This window comes from Antedon bifida, chromosome 7 (genome assembly GCF_963402885.1).
Source record: "Antedon bifida chromosome 7, ecAntBifi1.1, whole genome shotgun sequence".
NCBI classification, from domain to species: domain Eukaryota; kingdom Metazoa; phylum Echinodermata; class Crinoidea; order Comatulida; family Antedonidae; genus Antedon; species Antedon bifida.
The window spans coordinates 785,308-803,960 of record NC_136232.1 but is presented as its reverse complement, the minus strand read 5'-3'; the positions used below and the strand labels follow the sequence as shown (position 1 = coordinate 803,960).

Here is an 18,653-nt window from a genome sequence, read left to right as displayed (position 1 = left end):
AAACGTTCAAGCCAATTTCAATGAACATTAGTACCGCGGTAATAAAATCATTATCAACAGTGTTAAAAGAAGCTCGTTGCGAAATTCTAATAATTTTGAAGTTGAATAACATTTATAGCAGATTGTACTAATTGTTTTGTCTAGACCAACTTTAGGTGTTTAGCTCAATGTTTCTTTCTTTGCCTTTTATACCCGTGTTGTGGTTCGCATACATTGAATAACTAAAAAAAACTATTAGGATAAAAATCAGTGTTCAGTACTAAGTTCTACTACTGTACTTCTTGACACACAAACAAAGTTAATTTTCATAATACTTGACTTAGTTGTAAAAGCAATAGACAATAATTTAATACTCACCTTGCCGTCTTACCTGCAATATATCTGAAAACTCTTTTCGCAACATTATGTGGCTCAATTCTGCGTTAGTGCCAGTAATACAACATGCAAATGTTACCAACCGTAAAGCATCACCAGAAACTTCAAGCTAAAACAAAGCGTCAAAGATCATAATAACTATGCCTATTAAGTATTAGATACAGTATCGAAAGTCATTTAAAGACGGATAAATTGAATTATCAATTACGAAACTATAGATAAATGTGTATCACTTATCTCTAGTTTTTTTTCTCATTACTTTTTGTCTTTATAGGCCTATTGCTATTTTTACAGTTTTATTAGGCCTAGCCTAGGCTAGTATGTTTTATGTATGTTTTTTAACCTATTCTATAAACAGGACATGTAAAACAGGTGCTACCTAGTAGTAGGCCTATACCTGTTTTTATCCTGTATAAATATGTTCAAATAAATTTAAAAAAATTACCTTTTGACATCATCGCCATCGCGATCGCGCGGCGTCCTCCTCCTAGCTGGCTGGAGGAGGAGGAGTACGACGAGTCGTCCGAGTCATAAAACAACATTTTTCAAATTTAAGACCTCGAATACGCATTAGGCCCATTAAAAGCATGATTCGTTGGTTTTTATACAGGGTTAAAATTACAAATTTCATGATTATGTCTAATGTAGACCGCGTAGAAAGCAGATTTTGAACAATAAAATTCGATAACAGCTTCCTCCTCCTGGCACTATGTTTTTCTTTTGAATTGCGATGGCAACTATAAGTATGTTTCTAAGCGCGCACATTCTATTTCAGCGCGCCGCCACGTTTCAAAGAATATTTTTGCAGTGTCTTTATTGTGACGAATGCGCGTGCACAACAACCAGAAACATTTTATTGAAATAATTATTATTACTACAAAGAAAAAGTGACGTGAGGCCAACAGTGGTAACTTTTTTTACAAGTTAAAAGTACGTCACGTGCGTTTCATTAATATTGGCGAGTTTTCGGTTGAACACGAAAACCTTGAATGCAACGATTTTGGTGATTTGAAAAAATAATAAAACATAAAAAATGATTAAAAAGCCTGCAAGCAATAAACGAATTCTTCATCTCGAATTATGTCAATTACTGAATTACTTACAACTCATGAATTGTTGGATTGGTAATAAAAATGTACTTATTTTTAAAGACGATGTGGTTCTTATTGATAGGCCACTACATAAAAGCATCAATGAACTAATCACTGACGTTAAATTACTCACATTTCTTTTTTTCAATCGATTTTATTGTAGACAAAAAAAAATCATAATTAAAAATTATTGCATTGTGCAAGGCACATTAAATGATGACTAAAATCTTGTAGATAACCCCTTCTTTTACAGTAGAAAAATAGATTTATATTATATACTTCCAGTAGTAGTATAATAATGTAAGTTTAAATTCAACATTTCTATAATATCCTATGCAAAAATATGCAAATGAGTTGTAATTGGCTGGAGATCTTATTGTCGGATTGTAATGTACAGTATTCAATCTGTCAGGACCTGTCGCAAGCAATGGATGGCAATATGGGGCATAGAAGACCTACTCAATTAAACTAGTAATTTGTCTGTTTAGAGTGATAAAGGTAGTCTAATCTCGCTTAAAGGAAGTTGCCTGACTATTAACATTAGCATGGTATAATGTGTCTAGTAACTAAGTATTCTAACTCTATTACATGGTTTAATATTGCAATTTATACGTTGATTTTATAATCACGGTAACTATAATTTATATGAACAATAAATGAATTTCAAAATTGTTAAAAAGTATCCCTATTGTAGCAAGAAAAATGTACTTCCCAATTCTGTTTTGATCTTGTAACCGGAGCTTTTTATTCCACTATTCAAGCAGACTTTACAAGAGAAAGAACCAAAGATACACCTGTCCCCCATACCGGCAACACAGACAACGCCACAGTATCAAGTGTACTTGACATGTCATACTGACTAAAGCTTTGCTTACACTATCAAAGTGTATGTGAAAAAGAGTGATGTGCCCATATATGGACATGATGATGTCATATCACTACCATATTTGGACACATCAGGTTATCAGTAAATAAACTTCAACTTATTCATTAAACTTTGGACCCATTAGAAACCCATAAAATTACGATTATTTAAAATCTCATTCATTTAAAAATGTTTCTTATTTTCTCACTACTAAAACTGTATTTTCCTTTTTGTTTCTGTGTATTTATAATACTGCATTTTAAAAAATTAATTTAGAACATTTTTTTATTTCACTAATTTATTGAGTTATTGTAGTACTGTATTAATTATTTATCAAGGAAATGCTAAAATGAAAAAAAAAACCCTCCAAAACTACACTTCGTTGAATCGTGTTAGATTTATCCAAGGAACCCAGTTTCCTCCATGTAATCTGGGATCAGCATTGACATCTTCAGGCTTGTTAGCTGCTGGTACCACTGTTGGTAGAAGTTCAGCTATCCTGGCTTGCAGTTTGGAAACAATGTCTACAAAAAGACAAAATATAATGTATTGACAATCTTCAAGCTGTTGTTGAAACAATTATGGCACCAGTAAGGAAAATCAGACTTGGGAAAATCAAAATCAATTTTTTTCTAATAAAGATCATTATTACTATGTTACCAAAGTACTGTGATTTTACAATTTTTTTACTCAATTTCATATGTCTTACAGTCACTTCAAAATGAATATTGATAATTAGGCTAAAATCTTAAATAGATCACCTTTTTGATGAAAAAAAAAGTTTTTTAAACAAAACCTCTATGTTAAGTTTGTTTTAACTCTGATTTGGCTTGCAGACAAAATATAATCGACAATCTCTAAGCTGTCACTACCGAAACAAATATGGCACCAGCAAGGAAAATCAGACATCACTTGGAAAAATCACATAAATTGTTTGATATCCTATTAAAATAGACATTTTAAACTTTATTGGTACCAAAATCACAAATAAATGAATTCTTTTGTCTACCTGGATGTTGCGCAGCAATGTTTATATATTCACAAGCATCATTTCTAATATTGAACAAACATGGTGCTTTAAATGGCTGACAGTTTGTCTCGACATCCGGCGGCTTTGGTGGACAGTGCACTACCGCCGCTTGTGGGTTTACATTTACGGGTATGACAAAGTCTGGTGGAAATAAAAAAAATTACTGTACTACCATCTATTCTAACTGAAAAAAATTAGTTTGAATAAAGAAATATCAACAATCACTGCTGCAGATATTCCAATCAGAAAATTTAAATAGAAAACACACAACAGAATATTTTATTTTTTTTAATTAATTACAGTAGTTTGAAATATAAGATATCAAAGATGAACAAGCACTAGTTAAAAGTTAATAGGAAAAGATGGTATAAAGTACATACACATACAGATAGATATCTGCTATGAATATATGCCAGTAAGGAACAAATCACAATGACCGTCCAGAAACATCATTGATATTATTTTAGTTGTAAATTTTAAGCTGGGACTTCTGACTTACAAGTTATAGAACTTCATTGTTTCTTTAGAAGCCCCAGACGATTTTTGTCAAACAAATAAATGATATGAAACACCGCATTAAGTTAAAAATAATGAATAACGTAAACAAATAAAAAATAAAAAATTATACCTTCATCCTCGTCTTTAGTTGGATACCAGCCATCCCATGATCCATTGTAGTTGCTATTGACAACAAGCTTATAGTCTCCCATCCTGATAGCTGAAAAGTTGCCAACTGTATCAATATTGTGAATGACCTCTTTTCTTGGGCTTGTCACACCACTATATTAACAAACAAATTCATTCATTTCAAAATTAAATTGTCATCAAAAGCTTATAACAAATATCAGGAAAGATAATAAATAATAAATAAATGTAAAACATGCTTTACAGAGCATAACAAAATGTACGGTTTGTTACAGTATTTGAATTTAGTAACTGAAACAAAAGTATGAACAATGAAATAGTTCCTTTATCCAAGCTACTGTATAAAAAAACTCTAGTTTCTGAATGTAAAGATAAGTAATGATGCAGTAGTAACAAGTAGAGAAGTAGTATTTAAACAAGTTCATACTGTAGATTATTTGCAAAAAAAAAGTACTTTCAGATACTGTGAGTGTGTACTGTTTGCCAATCTTATCGCAGCAACCAATACTTCACACATACAGTATATTGTTGTTTCAGACAATTTGCCACTATAGACATTGTTATATAGGTCAAAGGTTTCTAGAGTTTCAGCTAGGCCCCGAACATAAAATTCTCCCAATGTTCCACACATGCATATTGGCCATTCATTCTGAAAACCTGACCTCCTGGAATGTCAGACTTGTTGGGCCAGCACAGGGGTTGTTTGTAGGGTCTGTGTTGAGTTGATGTGTTCATGTACAAACCTTGATATAGTTTCCCACTGGTTGTATCCATCCAAGTTCTTTAGTTTACTTGTATCCCCACCAGCCAAGTGATAAATCGTTGGCAACCAGTCACAGACGTGCACAAGATCTTCAGAAATTCTACCAGGTTTCTTTAAGAAAGGACTGTTAACCAAGCCAACTCCACGAACACCTCCCTCCCACAAAGTTGCTTTGACGCCACGTAGAGGGAAGTTACTTGCACAGTTGTAGTCGAACCCACAGACAGGGCCGCCGTTGTCAGTCGTGAAAAAGATTACTGAATTATTGTAGAGGCCGGTCTCTTTTAAACTGGCAGTGACATTTCCAACAGCATCATCAAGTGCCGAAACCATTGCTATTGAAAAAGGAAGATCTTCTGTGAGTATTTACTTAGGCAATAATAAAACAGAAAATTCTCAACTACCACAAAAAAGTGGGTCATTTTCTTTCAGTATGTTTGATTGCCAGCACTTGTAATTTCTTCGGATTGTTGGAGACAATAAAGTTTTCCTATATCTATATGCGGCATCATGTAACACCATCTTTGCATTACAAGTCAGCTTAATTGCTACTTGACTTACCAGCATATACCTTTCTTTGCTTATTTTGTATATATGGGAATCTATCTATATACTTTTGAGGAGCCTGTAATGGATCATCTTCATTAGCACTATGAACAGCTTGAAATGGCAAATACAAGAACAGTGGCTAAAAAGAAAAGAGTTTTATTTTTCAATTTTAATCATTACTGTTGTCAACACAAACAATATTTGTTGTCCAAAAGCTTTGTTAATCACAGAATAATTTGTTTTTTTTGCTGATGCTTCTTTAAAATAGAGCATCTTGTATCGGGAGATTCTATATTTCTAACAATCTGGACAATGGATAGTAATGGTAAAAAATAGAGAGACTTCTTTACATTTTTCAGAAAGCAATGGTCCATATTTCACAAGATAATTTGGTTTTTTAATAATTTAATTAGCAAACACATTGAAATGTGTTCAAACTCTACCTTTGAAGTGTCATGGTTCTTCAAAATATTTATAGCTGCATCTGCGTAGAGCTCAGTAGAATACTGTCCAAATTCAGGTTTGTACACTTCACCATTCTTATGGAAGTCATATCCCCAGAATGCATGCTGGGAAATTAACATCAATTAAATTGTTTGTTATGTTTGGAATGCGGCATGCACAATAAAAAAGATCAAGTGAAAAAAGCAATACAATAAAATATGTATAGAAGAAGAAACTAAAAAACATGAGTAAGCATGATCAATTTTAAATACAAACTGCTATATATCAGAGGTTAACTATAACAGAATTCACTTAAATAAAAAAAAAACAGAACAGAGAGTTAATATATACAGTAGTTGTCAGGGATTTGCTATACATTTGACAGTAACAGTATTGAACCCATATAAATAAAGGTAATATTAAAGTTGTTATCTGTGTTTATGTACATACAAAAAATAAGACTTAATTTAATAATAATTAAATAATTTAAGAGTTAAATCCATCAATTCGAACTCTTTGTAGAATTAGGGCCTCTGCAGGCAGACAAGAGCACCTATAATGGACAGTGAATTAGAATACATCCTACTCGTTTCATATACAGTAGTGAACCAAATAACCATGTATATCATAAAGTGTTAATATAAAAATAAAACCAAGAGAATTTAAATTAGGCTCTGTCCAAAACAAGAGCCTGCTAATACCATTATCGATACACCATGAGACACCAATTTCTTTTATAATGTATTTATATACACAGAAACAACAGCTTAACATCCCATTTAAAGGACGAGACAATGAGAATATTACATATTTTGTTTATCCTCCATGATGACACCAAGATGGCACAGATATCAAACTCTTCCTTTACAGAATATAGTCCCATATTTCTTGAAACATTTAAAAAATTTAGCCTAAAATACTTCATGTACAGAGCCAACTGTACTATGAGGATAACCAGGTTTTGACAGCATAACATACTCACTTTATCTGCTGCAATGTGTTCATTTGATGTATGCACAAAGTAATCTTCTTTACCCGTGTAGTAGCCCAAATGATAGTCAAAGCCACGATACGTGGGCGTGTACTCTTTGGCAAAGAATCCTAAATGCCACTGAACAGGACAAATGATAGATGATAAAATAGTTGGATAGTTTTGCAATAGTTTTTGTTTGGATCAAATAAGCTTTAAACTGGCTATTACTTTAAAAAGTTTAAGTTACTGGGTAATGTTTTCCGCAATACTAAATTAAGTTGTTCATAATTATACACAACCATTTTTTATATATTATATTTAAATTATTTTTAGAAGTCTTTAGTCATTTCATGTTATTTAAAATGCATTTTTTAATTTAAAATTTGAATTAAAGATATAATTAAGATGTAATTCTGCTAAGGTCTCAAAACCTAAAAGGTGGCAATTATACATGATACTCAACATAAACATATCCAGTATAACAAAATCCTGTTATTCGACAAGAAGTATAACCATTGGACACTGGGATTAGTAGGCAAGTACCTTAAATATCGACCAACCACAACCACACACATTATGTTATGGAAAAAAAGTCTGCACATCTATAAATACTATACTTCATATCAAAATACACCATGCTATAAAAATAAACAAAACAACAAGTTATAATTGAAGACTGCAATGCTACTTAGACAATTGAAACAATTCATGAATGGGTATATATAGTATACATTTTTAAATATCTCCGGATGAGATGTTAAGTTGTTGGTTCTGTGTGCAATATGATATATGACAATTTAACTACTACTAGTAAACCTATCCTGTACAACAGAAGAAACCAACTACTTATCATAGCTTTTTCTATTCCTGACTTTAAGAAATATTTCACCAACTGGTTCAGGAGACTACAAAACCAACACATGAAGCAGTGTTATAATCTCTGGTAAATACATGCTGTGTATTGAGAACTTACAAAAACGGTGCAGAAAACTGTTCATATTAAAGCTCTGTCTCTACACTACCAAACTAGTTTGACAAAAATGTGTGATGTGCCCAAATATGGTAGTGATATGACATCATTTTCATATATAGGCACATCACATTTTTTTATTAAATAAAGTTTGATAGTGTAGACAGAGCTAAAGAAGTAGTATGGAAAAGATGACAACTTATAGAGATTAGACATCCCTCCCCATCAAAACAAAACAAAAATAAACTATCTATAATCATAAAAAACGCTAATATAGAATTAAACATTAAAATCTCTGAAAGTAGTTTGGTAAATGTTATGTGTGATCGGAAAAATGAGGTACAAACCTCTCACATTATTTATGATGACTAGATAAAATAATTGAAAAATGTCAAAAAAAAAAGAACCAATGGACAAAATAATTAAAATGTAAGGAAAATATTTTAATATATAGGAAACAGTCATGCATAGAGAAGTTGATTTGCAAAAGCCAAGTATTTACTATCACTGACAGCCGAACTGCTTCAGTATTATAGGTAAATTATTTTAACAAATATTATTCACTTCACACGCAAGAGTATTAACATATTTATACATCTTTCTTCTACCAGCAAAAATAGCGACTAGTTTACATATGTAAATAGCATTCAATCGAATCTAAATTCCTTATTATTTGAATTGTCTGTCAACTTCCTCAAATTTATTTTGAATTTTGTTTATTTGTCAAATTTTAGCAATTTTATTTCAGATGTTTGTCTTGTTTTTCAACCTGGCTGGCTTATGCAAGGAATATTCTAGTTCCTGGCTGTTGCAAATCAAATCTCTCAATATTGTAGTACCTTGGAGAAGTTGAATGAGGAGGTGTGTTCCCAATAGTCCTCTTTTCCTAGGTAGTATCCAAAACTTGAATCAAATCCTCGATTTATTGGGAGATATTCTTTGGCAAAATGACCTAAATGCCACTGTTGACAATGACATACAAAAAGAGTCCGTTAGAGCATTAGAGGAGTTTGCACTTGAATATCATACAGTATCTTTTTTTTTCTTAAAACGTATTTCTTAATAAAGTCATTATGTATATTGAGTTTTCAGAGAAAAATACATGTTTAAGCTTTTTGTCTTTCCATGATTGAACATAATTGAATATCTATAAACAATTATTATAATTTATAGTAATGTATTTAATTTTTGTATTGTGTTTGAGGCTTCTGTGATGAATATTGACTAATTCATTCGCAACAGACGTCTGCCAACAACATTATAATATATTCAATTTTTTGATATACTGTACAGTATATAATGTATCCTTTCTTGTTGTAATTATATTGTTAATTTATAATTTACTTTTTAATTGGAATAAACAGTATCTTTTTTACAAAAACCTACCTTGCCAACCATGTGGTTTTCATAACCAAGTTGGCGTAAGTGTTCAGGGATAGTGGTCTCATTTGGCCTAAGTCCATCTGGCTGCGCAGCCGTTATTACACTATGAAATAAGCCTGAAAAGCATAGTGAAAACAATTTTGCAGGTCAAAGGGTAAACTGAAGTTTTTATATGTATGTATTTCTACATATTTTGTAAGATAAGATTTACATTGTTTCTAAACATGTAGTAATTAGTAGTATACAGTAAGCATATCTTGATGCAAATAATGTTGTGTTACTGATGCAGGGCCCTATTCCCCTTCCAAACATCCAATTGTGGGTTTGTCAACTTATCATTAATTTCCGATGTAAAAATTGAAAAAAAATTAAAAAGGATCAGAATAACTTTTCGACTCAAAAGCTGCATAGTCAATGGGAATGGGAAAAGAATACAGTTTTAAAAACCCAGAAATTACATATGGCATAATAATATGACTTTTATTCAGTGTTCTTAGTATCATATTGTAACCTGATTTCCAGTTGAATGTGTCTAACGTCACAGAAAGCAGTGCTTTCCAAGATTTGCATAGATATGACCACCAGTTTACCAAGTTCTTTTTAGTGCACACATATTATTGTGTATAGAAGAAATGGCTTAGTGTTATCTTCAGTATTTTGCTCAAAAACTCAAAGAAGAGGATGGCCCAGCCTCTAACTGACGCATGTCTCATACACAGTACAATTACTTATCATTCGCAAGAAACAAAAACATGTTTATACACAGTTCAAACCTCTAAGCGCTGTATATATTAGATTTGGATCATAACACTTATGAAAACAACTTCCATAATGTAGCTCTAGTAATCAGTGAAAAGGTGTGCCTTGACCCATTTGTACACCTGTGTGTAGAGAGGCAACCATAAGTAAAGTGTGTTGCTTTGGAATACAAGCAATGCGACAAACCCATGATCTCAAAAGTGGCTAAACTGGTTAAACCCAGCGTTGGAGGGCCACTTAGGGTTCCTAAACCAGAGGCATTAGGTTTACGCCACTGGATCTTAAGATCAATGTCCAACACTCTGGAAACCCCAGTTAAACGTAAGCTAATGCTTAACATTCTACAGAATAACACTTGAGTACCTTAGCAGAAACATCATCTTAACAGTTTTAACTGTTGTTGGAGATCATGATTGTTTTAAATGAAAGGACTAAAGACTTCCTCAAACTTTGTAATTAAACACAACTTAGTTAATTAGTAATAACACACCTTTCCAATCATTACTGTGGAATAATTTAAATCACGAAGATACTGAGCAACAGTGGTCTCATTTGGTCTGAGGCCAAATGGCTCTTGACCCATAATAACGTTATGATACAATCCTGTCAAGATATAAAACTAGTATGAAATAAATATCATCAACCATCGAGCCTGGTTCTGTTCAAAATACCACACAAAAATACCAGAAAAAATATACTCCAGTATCAAGTAGTGTTTTCCATTGGGCCTTTGTCAGTAAAAATCTTTTTGGATTTATTTGAGTACAATATAAAAGACTTTTTTAAAGCTCAAATAAAATAAACCAATCATTACTGTTTACTGTACAATATAAATAATCAATTATTATGGGTTAGTACGATGCCGGTACTGTATTGGTATTTGATGCCTAAATTAATTGAAAAAAAAAACACTTTCTAAATGGTTTCCTCTTCTTGTCATACTTTCAAACTTGTTTTTAAAAAAAAGTGTGATGTGCCCAAATATGGTAGTGCTATGCCCAAACATGGTAGTGATATGACATCATCATATCCATATCTGGGCACATCACAGATAGCGTAGACGGAACTTATAAGGAAGTTATTCTTAAGGTTAGAATTTGCTCATCACAATAAATAATTTTGTATTATAAATTACCTGTATGAATAGGATGTCTGCCCGTCATTATTGCACTACGTGTTGGGGTACAAATTGGCTGCACATAGTAGTTGAAGAGAATGACTCCTTCGTATGCTAACTTATCAATATTTGGTGTTGGAATCTGTTCCGAGCCATGGAAACTCACATCATTCCATCCCTAAAGCGACAAATTTTTATTTATGAGAAAAAAAAAATATGACACAGTTGATGTGTTCAATATTGATAACATAAAGCCTTTAGTGCTATTTAATAAACAAGGGGACAATCAAGTTTGGACTAAAATTGGAATATTAGTAGAAATGGTTTTAAAAATTAGCAATTTTATTTGTTTGAGGTGTAGCACGGAGAGCTGGTTTGATAGTGCTTAGCACTCATGGCAATCCCCAGGGTGATGCACCGTTTTCAAGTGTATATTACACAACTACCAGAGATGTATTCAGTTGCTGGGTAGCACTAGAGGTGGAGTTTTCCCTTTTTATAGCTAACATTAAATTATGAACTACTTTTGATATTTTTAACTGATTATTACAATTATATCTTTATCGCTGCGGCTGCACCGTATAAAAAAATCTTGGATCTGCCGCTGACTATGTTTTTAAAGAATATTGTGCACTTTACCAAGTCATCAGCAACAATAAAAATAATATTTGGTTGTTTCTGGGCAGTGACAGTCCACACACAAAAAACAGTTAGAAATGCTGTGAATAGGCGTCCTTCATTGGTCTTCAACATTTTCTTCAATTACTGGTTTTAAAAAAAAAAACACAAAATTAAACACAATAAAGCACGGTGCTGGTTTGGGGTGCTGAACGTAATTGAAATTACTGTAACGTTTAGAAAATTGGAAAAGACAATGATTTATAAAATAAAACTTATAAATATAAACGCGGTCCCTGGCAATTTTAAAAGTAGAACACACAATTCATATTCATCGATGCTCATATAGGTTTCCCGTTCTGGCCAGCCAGGCTGACCATTGTTACTTCATGTTCTGACGTTTTGGGTCTCAAATCTCTACAAAGGTCTACCATTCTCTTTCAACTTATCAAGGCCACCCAGACATAAATTAATAAATACTAACACTGCAACAGTAACACTGTTACTACACTCACTCACTATAGACTATAGTAACTATAGTAGTACACACAGCACAATATTTGTCGATGATTAATTGATCAAGAAACAAGCATACTGATTCAAATCAACATTTAAGATAAGTACTTACATATATTAATCTAAAATAACATATTAGATTACATTAAAATGGCTAAACAATGGTTTGGTTTGAGGATTTTCGTGAACCAGGCACTCATCTACTTCCAATTGTTTGATCATGTGATACACCAAGTCAACAGTCACATGATAACACCGTGTCGTGATCACTCATGCGTTACTTCACTACTGTAGTAGGTACAGAACAATAAACAAAATAATTAATCACACTTTAGTATGGTAAGTAATCAATTAGCTGTTTTCATAAGTGTCACAGAAATAGATTTTTACAAAATGAAGTGAATGTTCTGTCTGTGGAGCTCTTTAGTCGTTTGTAGCATGATGCATTGATGTATTGTTTTTGTACCCCTCCTCCTTTGTTGTTGTGAGCTAGCTGTGTGTGGTAGAGTGCAATGTAGGTGCACCAATTTTAGCAACATATCAATCCTTGCAACACTACACTACAGGTTGCATGATACCAAATATTTAAACAAAATTAAAAGTCAAAACTGAAAGGGGTGACTTATTCAACTCCATCTGGAGTCCTGTGTGTGTTCAATTACAAAAATGATATTTATTTGTAACTGTAATTCCTACTAAAAAGAAATGTGTGTGTATTGTTGATTATAAGAGAGATAAGAAAAATTGATTTTATCAACTAATTCCAAGATATATGCTTTTCTTTTTCAGTTACTGAAGATGCTATTATGTTTATTATTGTTTACCATTTTTGGTTCTGTAAAAGCAAATAACAAACAACCTCACATTATTCTAATTGTGGCCGATGATTTAGTAAGTATTGGTAACAAGATCTATCCATAAATAGCAATACAATTTTCTTATTTTCTGTTGATAAATTGGTAAATGGTAATAGATGTCTGAATCGGAAAATTAATTTATTTTTTCGTTTCTAAAAGTGGACGTATCTTGAGAAAATTCATAACCTCATTTAATGAAAAAAAATTAAAGAAATCATATAGGTAAAAAGAGAGATGATTTTCCTGAAACAAAAGATATTTTAATTCATTTGTTGCAAATTATTAAAAAAAAAAAGTTTGAAATTTTTAACCTTTTATCTAGGGATGGAATGATGTTAGTTTCCATGGTTCTGGTCAGATTCCAACACCAAATATTGACCAGTTGGCGTATGAAGGGGTCATCCTGTCCAACTACTATGTACAGCACATCTGCACACCAACTCGTAGCGCTCTTCTGACTGGTCGGCATCCAATCCACACCGGTAAGTGTGTGTTGAGAACAATGATGAAAACATTCACAATTCGTACCAAAATAAAACATGGTAACACAGAAAGCGAGTCCAGAGGATGATCATGGATTTTTAAAACAGGGGAGTGCTGAACATACAGTCTGTATTGATAGATACCAAAAAGTAGTTCATAGTTTCATTTAAAAAGAGGGAAGCACATGCCCCAAGTGCAACCTCCCTGGTTCCATGCTCTTGAAGTCTTAGTCTAATAATATTCGTTTGTACATACTGTATAAAAATTATGCTGTAATAATAATATATTACGACTTTATTATAGGCGAAAAATATTTGCTTATAAGCCTGTCTGTTTAGTAAGTTACACAATTATTATGGGGTAATAATAACCATACCCCATAATAACACCAGATGGGTAGAGTAGTAATGTGAATAATACTATCATGTGTTGAACCATTTTTTCCCAGGCTTGTTTCATGGAACAATTGGAGGAGCAAACCCCTACGGTCTGAGACCTAATGAGACTACCATTGCAGAGCACTTACGCACATTTGGGTATTCAAACCACATGGTGGGAAAGGTAAACCAATTGGCTGATGCATGAACTTTAACCCACTTTGTATGTAAAATGTGTCTGACAATTTAACCAAAGTAAAGTTCGGATCAATATTGTTTAAAGGTTTGCAATGCTACTAGTAGTAGTTATGCAACGAAGGTTCCAAGTTGAGAATGGCTCGATATTTCGGTTGTTATGCTATGCTAGTAGTAGTAATCTTTCTTGATTGTTCCAAATATTACACATAATATAAATGCAATTCTCTTTTTTCGATATTTGATCTGAAATGACAAATTAAACGCCACATTCAACCCAAATCCCCATGTAGTTCCTCGTACCTTTTTCAAGCAGCTTATCTATGTTGTCGGTGTAAACAAAAACGGCAAATGATATATAACATCTTTTAATTGTAATTGTCGTAGTGGCACCTAGGTCATTTTGCAGAGGAGTACTTGCCTATGCAACGAGGGTTTGATACAGCCTTTGGATACTACCTGGGAAAAGAGGATTATTTTGAGCACACTTCAGATCTTTATGCCGACAAGAAATTGGTATGATTCTTGTTTGATTTTAAGCCCTTTTTCTACATAATCTGCAATGAGCTGGTTGGTATTCATACCAAAATCTTTTCTAGCATTCAGTTTATCTATAACACTTAATTTGATGTCCTATCTTTGCATTACAATTTGTGAAATTTAGAGGAGGCCCAGGCTGGCTAGGCCCCCCTTTGAGTCCGCCCCTGACTGAGGATGGTACAACAGCAATTCTAACTTGTTTTTTTTGTTCATTCCACGTGCAAGAATTTAATTTGGGAAAAACATGATTGTAATATAAATATTGTTGAATTTTGACAGCTATGGGGGTTTGATTTTCATAAAAATGGCAGAGTTTACAAGCCTGTGTTCGGTCAATATTCTACTGAAATATTTACAGAGCAAGCGGAAAATATTATTAAGGATCATGTCAATTCAACAAAGGTCAGTATTGTAGTGCTTTGTCTACACTATCAAACTTTATGTGACAAGAAATGTTCAACCACACCATTAGGCTCTGTTCACACTATCAAACTAGTGTGATGTCCCCATATATGGATACAATGATGTCATATCCTACCATATTTGGGCACATCACACTAGTTTGATAGTGTAAACAGAGCCTAAGAGTGTGGTTGTTTTTTTTGTTATTCCCATAAAATGTTCAATTGTTCAGACGCCATTCAGGATTACTCTCTGCTGAAACATCCTGATGAAATTTCTTGTACTGAATATTTTTATTCCATTTTCATAAACAGCCATCACATAAAATCATTCTAAAAAGGGTAGCCTAGTGGACACCTATTGGTTTGCTAACTATGCAGCTCTGTGGCTGGCATGAGCTTGTAAAGACTTCCAAAAGGAATGACCTCCTGGTAATCAAATTTTGTTTTCATCACATTTTCATTACATGCACATTGTGTGTTTTAAAAAAAACAATGGAAAAAGAACAGTCTATGATCATTTGTTTTTGTAAAAGCAGGGAATAGAAGAGTGAAATGTTATTGTAATTTCACTCTTCCCTGGTAAAAGCGACAACTTTCTCCAGATTTGTTTGCTGCAATTTTAATTGACTCTTTAATGTCATGTTCCTCTTTCATATACTACCAATGCATCTCACAGCCTTTGTTCCTATATCTACCTTACCAAGCTGTCCACAGTGGTAACCCAGATCAGATATTACAAGCCCCACAAAAGTACATTGATAGATTTCCAGATATAGGTGATGACGACAGACAAATATTTGCAGGTAGGTTTCACATAAACTATATATTTAAACTTTCTACCGGATTGATCCATCCTTTGTTTATCGTTTACCCATTTTATTTTGTGATAAATGATAATGGATTGATTTATTCAATAACTGTCTCAAAGCGCAGTGGACTAACACACACAACTCCCATAAGGATCCCTTCATGTTGAGCTGCCACCAAACTGCACTCATTCTTCTGTCCACGATGACAGTGACAGGAGTTGGAATGACCAGTAACCCCGAAAAACGGCGAAAGATGAACTTAGTACATTAAAATGTACACAACCTACAGTAGATGTGCCCTTATCCAAGGATACATGTTTACCACCAGAACTACTGGTCAAGGAGTCTTTTGATGAAAAATGTGCATTCCCAATAAACTACTCTGAAAGGCGGAACACTGCCCCATGCAAAGTGTTGGTGACACTGAAACTACTGAAACCATTGAAGCATAACGACTGTATGGCTGTGTTTATACATTGATGAATGGTTTTGTTATTTAGACCTAGGATTCTTATTTATTACATTTGGTTGATTACAGTATACAAACTCCCAGTCTTTAAATCGATAATCATCCAGTATATTTTCTCAATTTTATAATCATATTAGCTATGGTGTCTGCATTAGATGATGGCATTGGCAACGTCACAAGAACCTTAAAATCCACTGGTCTATATGAAAACTCTGTAATTATCTTCACCACCGACAATGGCGGGCCAGCAAATGGTTTTGATGGAAACTGTGCCAGTAATGAACCACTACGGGGCTCCAAGCACACTTTATGGGAAGGGGGTGTGCGTGGGGTTGGCTTGGTCAATAGCCCCTTGTTGAAAAAGCCAGGAAGAGTATCAAAAGAATTGATACATGTTTGTGATTGGTTCCCAACAATATACCAGTTAGCAGGAGGTGATGACAGCAACTTGAAGAACATATATGGCATGAATCAGTGGGACACAGTTTCAAGGTATTTTGTAAAGCTCTGTCTACACTGTCAAACTTTATGTGACAACAAAATGTGATGTGCCCATATATGGACATGATGATGTCATATCACTACCATACTCATATTTGGGCACATCACACTTTTTTTATGAAACTAAATTAATAGTGTAGACAGAGCTTAAAACCATTACAACACTGTGCTCGGGTTGTCATGACACCCAATCTCATTGGCAGCAATGGTCATTGATAATGTTTGGTTCCTCACTTGGGTGCAACACAAGGACGTAAGCGCACCTCAAACAATTATGATCATCCATCTTGTGATTGGATCAACTCTCTTGCGAGTGGGAATCGATCTTAAGTAATCTCATATCACAATACAGTAGTTACCAATATCAGCACAGGGCTCCTGAGTGTATTGTAGAATCGGATAAGATTCACAACTCATCTCACAGGTAACAACTGACCTATGACACTCTAGTCAGCCACATCAGGTAACAAAATGTATATGAATGAATGTGTCTGAGGATAAAATAGGGTCTGAATGCGTCACAGGAATTTGGAATTACCAATAAACTAAAACTATTGGTGCCTCATTGGTAGGTATACTTATATCTTTACTAAATTTACTGTCAGTGTTAGCAGCTTTAGCAATTTCTTATTAATTGAATCAATTTTTAGTGGAAAACAAAGCCCTAGGGTGGAGATCCTGCATAATATTGACACTGTTGGGAACTACTCTGCATTGAGAAAAGGTGATTACAAGTTGGTTGTCAACAGCTTCAAGCCTGATGATTGGAATGATTGGTATCCAACAAAAGGCAAACAAAAAGGTACTTTTCAGATTCAGAAATTTTATATGATATAAAGATTGGTTGAATATTTTCAATGTAAGAAAGTTTGTACCACATCCAAACACATAACCTGTGGTATCAACTTGACAAGGAATTGTACTGGGAAGGGTTTAATCTATATTTGGAGGGTGGTGTGTGTTATTACACTTCTTAAATATGATGAACAATCCATGGCAGGGAACCAATCTCTTTCCAATGTCGGTATGAGCATCATACAATTGATTCAATGAACCGGAATTCCAAAGCTGTCTCGGATCAGTTTATCAAATAGTTTGTATACCAACATTTCAGTAAACCCAGATCCAAGAGCTACACGAGTTGAATGTCTTCCCAAGCCTGATAATGCTACAACAAACTGCCAGCCATTTAAAGCACCGTGCCTCTTCAATGTTAAACATGACCCGTGTGAATATTACAACATTGCCGATAGCCATCCAGGTAAGAATCATTCCATAAAGTGATCAATCAGGAACAACATCATTAGCAATACATAAAAAAAGGAATATGCATTATTTCAAAAACTTCCTTATATATGCATAGGAATTGAATGTTTCAAATTTAGATTTATAAGCATTTAATTTAGGCCTACCAATTGGGGTAGGACTGATGCGGAAAGCCATTGACCAGAAGAGGATCTATTTTATCTAACTTTAAAAAACCGTTTCCAGTTGATTGTAGCAATCTTTACTGCCTAGATGACCAATTCTATTAGGGAGCATGTTGCAATTTGCGACGACCTAAAACCTATGGCCTAGCCTATTGTGTCATTTTATTATTGGATCAAAAAGATGTAGAGAAAGCACTTCTAAATGACCTATTTAGTTCCTAGGCAATCCAAATCAACTCAACAATCGTATAAATGTTTCCTTTGTGCAGGTTTTATACAAAATGCATTTTTTGCTATTATAACAGCTTTTGAAATCTTTACTTTTACAGAAATTGTCTTAGAAATGAAGTCAAGGCTTGATGAAATTCTTCCAACCGTTGTACCTGCTGCCAATGTAGACGCAGATTTAAATGCGGACCCCAAGTTACACGGTGGCAACTGGGTTCCATGGATCAAACTACAGCAGGATACCAATAATATACAAGTTTGA

The 18,653-nt window shown here is 33.6% G+C and overlaps 2 protein-coding genes across 4 annotated transcripts; one reads left to right on the top strand and one right to left on the bottom strand.

Moving 5' to 3' along the window:
* Positions 1–1,611: 1,611 nt before the first annotated feature.
* On the bottom strand, positions 1,612–12,326 carry LOC144847885 (arylsulfatase J-like). Of its 3 annotated transcripts, none has more exons than XM_078704450.1 (11): positions 12,211–12,326; positions 11,604–11,729; positions 10,983–11,142; positions 10,338–10,450; positions 6,745–6,873; positions 5,762–5,887; positions 5,331–5,457; positions 4,750–5,104; positions 3,990–4,141; positions 3,341–3,502; positions 1,612–2,855 (listed from the first exon to the last, which is right to left on the bottom strand). In XM_078704450.1, the coding sequence occupies exons 2-11, from the start codon at positions 11,715–11,717 to the stop codon at positions 2,704–2,706; spliced, it is 1,590 nt and encodes a 529-aa protein (XP_078560576.1). In that variant the 5' UTR covers positions 11,718–11,729; positions 12,211–12,326; the 3' UTR covers positions 1,612–2,703. The 3 variants fall into 3 exon arrangements, with proteins under 3 accessions (XP_078560576.1, XP_078560574.1, XP_078560575.1); XM_078704448.1 differs by lacking the exons at positions 6,745–6,873; positions 10,338–10,450 and adding exons at positions 8,545–8,667; positions 9,092–9,204; XM_078704449.1 differs by lacking the exon at positions 11,604–11,729 and having other exon boundaries at positions 12,211–12,299.
* A 21-nt stretch (positions 12,327–12,347) lies between these two features.
* On the top strand, positions 12,348–18,653 carry LOC144847375 (arylsulfatase J-like). Its single transcript, XM_078703676.1, has 11 exons — positions 12,348–12,437; positions 12,888–12,989; positions 13,278–13,437; positions 13,887–13,999; positions 14,398–14,526; positions 14,830–14,952; positions 15,631–15,757; positions 16,370–16,724; positions 17,384–17,535; positions 17,848–17,994; positions 18,493–18,653. The coding sequence occupies exons 1-11, from the start codon at positions 12,435–12,437 to the stop codon at positions 18,651–18,653; spliced, it is 1,572 nt and encodes a 523-aa protein (XP_078559802.1). The 5' UTR covers positions 12,348–12,434.

Coding starts and splice junctions, on each gene's coding strand:
- LOC144847885 (XM_078704450.1), bottom strand. CDS start 11,717: ATGTTGAAGACCAATGAAGGACGCCTATTCACAGCATTTCTAACTGTT. Junction 6,874..10,337: donor CCACAGTAATGATTGGAAAG/GTGTGTTATTAC, acceptor TGTCCTGTTCAG/TGGCATTTAGGATTCTTTGC. Junction 2,856..3,340: donor CATTGCTGCGCAACATCCAG/GTAGACAAAAGA, acceptor GTCTTTTTGTAG/ACATTGTTTCCAAACTGCAA.
- LOC144847375 (XM_078703676.1), top strand. Junction 14,527..14,829: donor TTTATGCCGACAAGAAATTG/GTATGATTCTTG, acceptor GAATTTTGACAG/CTATGGGGGTTTGATTTTCA. Junction 17,995..18,492: donor CATTGCCGATAGCCATCCAG/GTAAGAATCATT, acceptor TTACTTTTACAG/AAATTGTCTTAGAAATGAAG.